Consider the following 7,893-nt stretch of genomic DNA (forward strand, 5'->3'; position numbering starts at 1 on the left):
GTCAGCATATCTGTCTGGGCCCAGTCTGTATTTCACAGGCAGACAGTGAGCACATTTCCAGAAGCCCTTCTCTTTCAGGCACAGCATCACACAGTCATCGATTACTTTGTCAACACAATTGGCATTAATCCCGAGACCTAAAAAAAAGTTTAACGTGTTAAAAGAGCACAGCGACTGAACAGGGCTGTGGCTGTTGGCACTGCTGCTAGCGCACACACACACACACACACACACACACACACACACACACACACACACACACACACACACACACACACACACACACACACACACACACACACACACACACACACACACAGCCTAAGCACAAACAAGCAGAGAGACAGCCTCTTATCCCTGCAGGGGAGGGGGACAACTCGTGCACAGTCAACATAATGGCTCACTCTGTCCTCTCAGCATGCTGGATTAAGAACGATCTGATTTAGCACAAACTGTCCAGGTTTTTATCCCAAAACAAAATAAATTAAGTCCTGGCAGACACTGTGTTGACTCGTCGCCTATCCAGTCTTATCTGCTTTCTGATGATTTGACGGCTCCCTATTTCCATTTGCACAAATGCACCTGAAAGTGTAATACGTGTAAACTTGACGAGTGCATTTGCACTTTTGCTAGGGTGCCTTCAAAGGGAATGAGGCTGTAATAGCCTTATTTTTCCGGGCAGGAGAAGGCCGGCATTGTTTAGGGTTTCCTAAAAACAGCCACTGGCATAAAGAGGAAGCACACAAAAGCCAACGGAGCAAAGACGTGAAAGGCTCCAGTGGACTGGCCGACCATGTGACTGCCGACCAGTACAGCGCTGCCCTCGGGTTATCTGTCTCCGCTGAAAGCTAATTTCTAGCACTGCACTCTTGAGGTTCGCAACACAGACAGCCAGGGCGAGGGCTGAGGTTAGCAACACAGGCTGGGAACAATTTGACGGAATTCTCCGTGAGAAGACGAGCAAACACCATGTGTGGCTGAGACATGATTTATTGCGTGAAAAAAAAAAATATATTAAAACCATTTTTATGCGAGAAAGTTCTTTTGGGTATTAAAAACTGTGTTGTGGGTAGGAAAGCAGGTTTCCAAAACAGATCTGCCAAAAAAATACAAATAGAAAAATTCTAATTCAACAACATTGTTGAAATATGTTTGCAAAACCCAACTGCAAAATCCTTGCAATTCTACCAAGTGCATGTCAGACAGGTCAACATTCGCTGTACTTGTTTTCTACCAATAAAATCCATTCCGTCATTTCTGAGGAGGCTAAAGTCCATCCTGATGTCAGTGAGGCCTCTCCCGGGTTAGCGGCAGGAGTGACTCCCCTCAGCGTGGTGATCATTCCACCGACTGAGGCAGGTGTAAACAGACGGATAAACTCTTTGTCTTTTATCTGGACATTGACAGGGGGTATTTTTTTTTCCACACAAGGCGTCACTGCAGTTGGTGATATAGAACCTTTCAATCAATCACTTAATGAAACAGTGAATTTCTGCCAGACATAATATCAAACAGACCCTTACTGTCTTGTCCATTCCTTCAACCCAAAGGACAGCTTTTGAATTACTACAGAACAAAAAAACATTTTTCTGCAGAACAAGTCTGTGCGGCGAGTTGTCCTCCAATGACCTCTTTTGAATTGACCCAGACGTAATCAGCAGATAATCAACTGATCGATCCGAATCAATTCTCGTCTCATATTTGCCGTCGCTTTGAAAGTGAAAGCGTCTATCCTAAATTGCACTCATGTATATTAAAATGAAGCATAAGAGTAATAATGAATGCTGCCTTTCAGCGTGTTTAGCCGAAGGGAAATGTCCCCCCTTCACAGTTTGTCAATGCAGCACAAGGAAAATAGCCGGGAAAGCCCCTCATTGTGTCCTCCATCAGGCTCTGCAGCTGTTTGCCAAAGAACAGACCGCCGCTCCTGAATCCTGGGAGTACTGTGAGCATCCAAGACCAGATGCAGATTTAATGTACGTTTGTTTTTGTTATTATTCTAATCTCTATCTGGCGCCCTGATGACGTGATCATTTTTTTTTAATTTTATTTTAAATACCACACTTGTCAGTTAAAAGCACGTCTCAGGATTGCGTGTGTTGGTTTCTGTGGTTTCTTCTGAGGCGGCCTAAACATTCTTCACCACTTCCGTTCTTAAACTTCCTTTCCACGTCTTCCGGTATGCGTATAAAACGTTCACATGTGGTCTCTTTCCTGTCGTTTGTCACGTCGCGTTGCCAAACAGATGTGCTTGCAGTCACTTGATGAACTAAAAGCAAAATCTGAAAAGGCGATAATCTCAACATGAGGTGGGAAATTCGGTTTTCTTACAAGGGAAGCAAACAAATGGGGCGGGGGGGGAGAACCAGCGTGACGAGCTGCCAGCACACCCCCCCGATGATTCGCGTGCTGACATGACCTGAAATGATCCCTGAGGCTTCCCCCACAGTTCATGACACAAAACATCAAACACGTTCAGAAGCCGCAGACTTGCACACTGAGACAATATCATCACGCGTCGACTTTAGAGTTGACTGCTGTGATTTATCCGAACACATTTGACCTGACCGCAAGTTAGTCTGTGCGCCTACCGTCAATTTTAATACGTTATTAGGAAGAATTTTATTTCAACCACGATTCAGCCCTCTCCGGGATATTTCAGTCAATGAATCATTTTAAACGTGGCCAGAAAGTTTCAAAATCTCAAACCGAATTTTAATTTGCACTTCTTCAAGGAAAGTTCACATATATGCTGTGTATTCTTCGCTTCCTTCCGGCAAGTCGAACATGAGTTCCACCCCATTTCCAGGGTCTCATTCTAAAGACACCAATTTAGTATGAAAGTGTCCATTTGCGAGTGACAGCTTAATTCCTTTAATGACCAACTAAACGATGTGCGTAATCACCATCATTAAGGTCCAATGTAATTAATAAGACTTAATTACAAAGTGCAAACACTCTCAAACGTCAGACAGCAAATAAACGCGTTCACGTGCACGGCAATATTCCACGATTAACCCAGGTAAGGTCGCGGTCGGAGTCAAACACTGCCGGGCAAACAGCAGTTTCTCCTGACCTCAAGCAACACAAGGTCATACTCAGAGGGAGAAAAAAAAACTGCATCCCAACATGAAGTATGCGGCTGAAACTCAGGTTACTGAGGTATGCAAGAACCTTAATCAGAATAATTATTGCTATGGGAATCACTGCTGCAGTTTCTGGCCTGATTCAAGGCGTATGCAGCAAAGTCTCATGCCTATACTTGCCAACTCAACATGTTCTCAAGTTCTACTGCTGACCAGGTGAAGGTGAGAAAGTGTTGCCATCAAACTGCACCGTGGAAGAGTCCAAGAACAAAATAAAAAGTGGACATTTACTGCAATAACAAAAGCAATACTGTCCACCAACAACATGCCGCTTTTTAACCACCATTGGTATTGAACTTTGGCTGCAGACAAACAAATAAACTGGAATATTCCTGTGGCTCTCGTGCATGTGAATGCCTTACTTGGAATTAGGACGTGTTTTTTTTTTTTAATCAACCAGCAGTTATCGATACAAAACAGAAAACAAGACAGGCGACTGTAATAGTAATAATAACTAATTAGTTTGCTATTATTTCTTTCAAATACTTAACCTTTCCAAGACAAACCACATCCACATCAAGAGACCATCACATGAGGAACAAACAAGTAGCTGAGGCAGTAAAGATTTCCCTTGACAAAGTTTCAGTCCTTTATAGAATACTAGGATATAATCTGAGTAAACTGTGTATGCAAAGCAGTTCATTGTTGGATTACAAGGGTGTTGGCGTTGTGACAGTCACACCTGTTTCTTCTTCTCAGAGTTTAGTAAGCGTTGCTTGCCAGACCCTTCGAAAAAGGAGTTTACTTAACAGGTTTATCTTGCGCCTTAAATCTCCTCATATGCGGAAGAGAGAAACTCGTGCAGACTTTTGGCTGCTGGAACCGCTGAGCTGTTTCCTTTTCTCACTGACTCAAACCGTCACACTGGCCTGAGCCATATTAATCACTGTTATTTCCTTTGTTACGGGTGACAGTCAACCACAGCCTGTACTAAGCAACCTTCAATTAACACCTCGGCTAAGCAATCGGACAGCAGTGACCTCATTGTTTTTACAACTGCGCTTAAAAAGAACGAGGGCAGAGTTGTTTTATGTGACAGTACTGTAAACAATAAATAGGTCAGTGAGTCAGCTGCTTTGTACAATTCACCAAGCCAGTCACAAGACCATGTCATAAGTTACACGTATAATACTTCATGTTCATGTAGGAGTTGTAAGGGAAATATAGCGGAATTTGACTGAATATGACATATTAAACCGTAGAAAGATAATAGCAGTAATGAACACGTTTGTGTTTTCTTAGTCCCGGATTAAGGGGGAGTGATTGGTGTAACAATTCTTAAGAGTCACTAGTGAGCCTTGTCCCTCATTATGCTTAGTTAAGTCTCACTGTGGTATGTAGTCGAGGGGTGACTGCCAAACCGGCTCCCCTGAATTCCTTTGGGAAGAGCTCATTCCAGTTTCCTGTTCTGTTGGACCATGTGGCCTGATGACAACTGCTCAAGCACCCTTTCCCATAACTGAAAACATCATTAAAGTTCTGAATTATGTCTATTATGCACTATGGGCTGTTCAAATGTCCTTGGCTGCGCTAAGTACAGTCTAGGCCCAGAGCCCAAATGGTGTGGCTGTGATGTAATCCTACCCAGTGACTTGTTGAGCAAACACACAGCTTTCAGTGTTTTGCCCACCAAAGACTGATTAGCCATGCAAACAGTACTTTGCAGCAGGTTTAAGAGTGAGTCCTCCTGCGTCAGTCTCGCCCATGATAGAAAAAAGTCAATCCGTGTTGCTTGAAGGGAGTACACACAGAAACGAGTCTGCATGTCAGGAATGCAAACCCATAATTCCATATAAGGGGAACATTTTAGATTGCTTAGAAAAAACAAGGTGGTCTTCAATTTACAACTGAAAGAAAGGCGGTAAAACTGTCACAACAACTGTCAAAACAATGAACACAATCAACCCTCTCAAAGTGATGACAATTTGCAACAACATATATAACATTTTACATACAAGGTCTCCAAGCCTGTACATTTGAGATTCTTTACATGTCTACAGACTTGCAGATGTATTTCAATCAGATGGGAAGAGAAACATTTGTACCTCCACACAGGGATGAAAAATCAGTTCCTCTCCCAAACACTGTGTCTGGCTTTGTCGAAATATTTCGCAACACCAAGAGATCAATCTGCCTAAAGCGTGACTACTCCTTTTGGAGGATTGAGCAACTAGGAGTGAGCACTGCCTTAAAACCGCTTTAGGGAACAAAAAGCAGCGGCCTTATAAAACCTTGTTATTGGTGATTTTCAGACTGCTTACATCACGCAGACACCCATGCCAAGATGGGCACTTGGGAGGGAGGGTGTACAAGAGTTGCAGGCTATAATAGTTTTTCTTTTTCTTTTTTTTTTTTTTTACCCCCAAACAGCCTCTAATACCATTGGGAGCGCATGTCATTTCAATCCTGACCCAACCCTGGGATTTCCTGTCTGGCAGTCATAATGGTCCCACTTTCTATTACTTCACACCAACGCAACCAGTGATTACAACATCCTGATAGCGTTCCCTCAACTTAAAAACAAAACAAAACAAAACAAACTACTTTGTTTTTCTTCCTGTTCACGTTCTCTGCTTCAAATCAACAGCATGCCACACTGGCAACAAAAACCAGCTTAGCAAAACAGCTGAAGCGTCAAAGTTGCCAGCAGTCAGATTCTTTATGACCACAATTAGTCGAACACAGCCAAATGGGCAACCATTTGTCGACTGAACTAGAAACAAAGTTGAGTAGAGTTCACTTTGTTTCGTGGCTCGCAGTGAAAAGCATGTTTAAAACTCCTGACGATCAGTGCATTTATTTGCAATGGCATTCGTATCGCCAGTTACACGATGACGTTATGCACAGAGTTCCAGTTTTCCATGCTCGCAACTTTGGAAACGTAGCAAATACCACAGAGGCAGAGTTTCTTCTTTTTCTTTTTTAGTTCTTTGGTCTCGGAAAATGTATTCTCAACCACTGGTTTCCACAGCTGCTGACAGGCTGCGCTCGCTTCACAACTCTGCCATATAGTTTAGATTTAGTTTAAGCCACCACTAAAAGCAGAGAGGACTGGGCGTATAGTTTTCCCAAAAATAAAAAATGAACAGGCAGGTTGCAAGAAATGTTAAACACTATTCAGATAAGTTGCTTCCAAACTTGGTAAAACCAATGACTTGTGCACAGCATGTGCTGCTGGGGCTGACTCATCACTGATTCAGACCACACAGAACCCAAGAGGGCACCTGAAACAACTCGCGTTCTCTGCGCGATCTCACTTCCAGGTTACTAGTGGTGTGAAGGAGCAGACAAGTCACACAATTCCTCCACGGGTGCCAACACCTGCACCAACATGCTGTGTAAACTATTCAAGTGAAATGGGCAAACAATACCACGAATAAATGAAACAAATGCCGATGGGCGTTTTCCAGCTTTATCATAACCGACACTCTCTGACAACATCAGCTCCATGACTACATCTTCAATCACACACACCCTCACACCCTTGAGGCATACTGCCATAACATGACTCAGACTGTAAGCGAATTACTCCTTTGCAAAGATCCTTGAATGAATAAATATGTAGTTCAAACTGTCACAACAAGAATGCTCTTCCACAACCTTTTAAATAAATATGTATTGATAAAAAGTTGTGTGCAGCATGCTTTGAAAGTAAAGCACTCAGCGTAACTCTATCTGTTTTGCTCATCACTAACAGCTATGAGCTGCTCTGTACTAGGATGCATTAACTACTAATAACAGCACATCGATAACCATTTGAGGCTAAGCCTGCACTAAACACAGATGTGCGGTGCTGACAGCGGTGCTTTCCACAGACTGTGCTGATGTTAGGCCGCTCGGTTTGGTCTGATTTGGCTTTAACAGGAGGATTACTGGGTCTAATTGCTGTAAAATTGTTATTGGAATTAGAAAGGACTAAGTCTCACTAATATAGCCGCGTAAACCCCAGATTGAAATCGTACGGGCTCAAACTTCCGACAACTTTGGAGTTGAGACAACTTCCTCGGGCGTGAGAGCTAATGTGACCCTTGCTTGTGGGATTACCTAACGTGACAGATGACGGCACACAGCTTACATGCGACCGACGTGAATCAGAGTGCATACATACCAGCTTCTTGTTTCTACCCTCATCGTCGTTGGACTTCTTTTTAGAGGGTTTATTCGGATCTTCTCCGCCGCTTGCTTGATCCATTTTCTCAGGGGGGGTTTAAAAGTATGTGTTCCGACAGAAAGTCTCAAAAAGAACTTCTTTGGAAGGGGAGGAGGGGGGAAAAAAACTCGTCCAACTCCACAAAGCGGGAGTTTAGGCTACTTCTTCGAAAGAAAACGTCCACAACAATCGAGGTTACGTCTTTTCAAAATCCATTCCGCGTTAAAAAATAAAAAATAAAAAATAAAAAAAAATCGACGAGGAAATACATTCAAAGTTGACCGCTTCTCAATAGTTCCAGAATAGTGTCCAACCGCCGCGAAGGCAACTTGGAGAAGAGGTGTGGTAGGGTATCGTGTCGGTCCTCCTGCCTCTTCCACCAGCCGGTGAAGACAAGTCGGTCTGTCTGCAATGAAAACGTACAAAAAAAGATACAAAATGACTTTGGAAAACTTACGTGTGGCTGTATTACTCCACTGTGATTGTTTTGCCTTAACACGTGTTTTAAAGCGGAGATGTATCAGTCGAAGCCGCCGAGAACCATTCGTTGAGCGAGCCAAGATGTAAACAAATCTGACATAAGTAAGCTAGCGGCGA

General features: G+C 43.2%; 1 protein-coding gene across 6 annotated transcripts in view; it reads right to left on the reverse strand.

Moving 5' to 3' along the window:
• diaph2 (diaphanous-related formin 2) overlaps positions 1-7,521 on the reverse strand; it is a 330,904-nt gene extending 323,383 nt beyond the window's left edge. For all 6 annotated transcript variants that reach the window (XM_076011710.1, XM_076011702.1, XM_076011716.1 and 3 more), the window contains exon 1: positions 7,255-7,521. In XM_076011710.1, the coding sequence (XP_075867825.1) occupies positions 7,255-7,338 (84 nt within the window). In that variant the 5' untranslated portion in view covers positions 7,339-7,521. The remainder of the gene's footprint in view (positions 1-7,254) is intronic.
• Between the last annotated feature and the right edge of the window lie 372 nt (positions 7,522-7,893).

The sequence above is a fragment of the Nelusetta ayraudi genome, unplaced genomic scaffold (genome assembly GCF_046127955.1).
Source record: "Nelusetta ayraudi isolate G7.1 ecotype Tasmania unplaced genomic scaffold, CSIRO-AGI_Nayr_v1 ptg000005l, whole genome shotgun sequence".
Taxonomy (NCBI): Eukaryota; Metazoa; Chordata; class Actinopteri; order Tetraodontiformes; family Monacanthidae; genus Nelusetta; species Nelusetta ayraudi.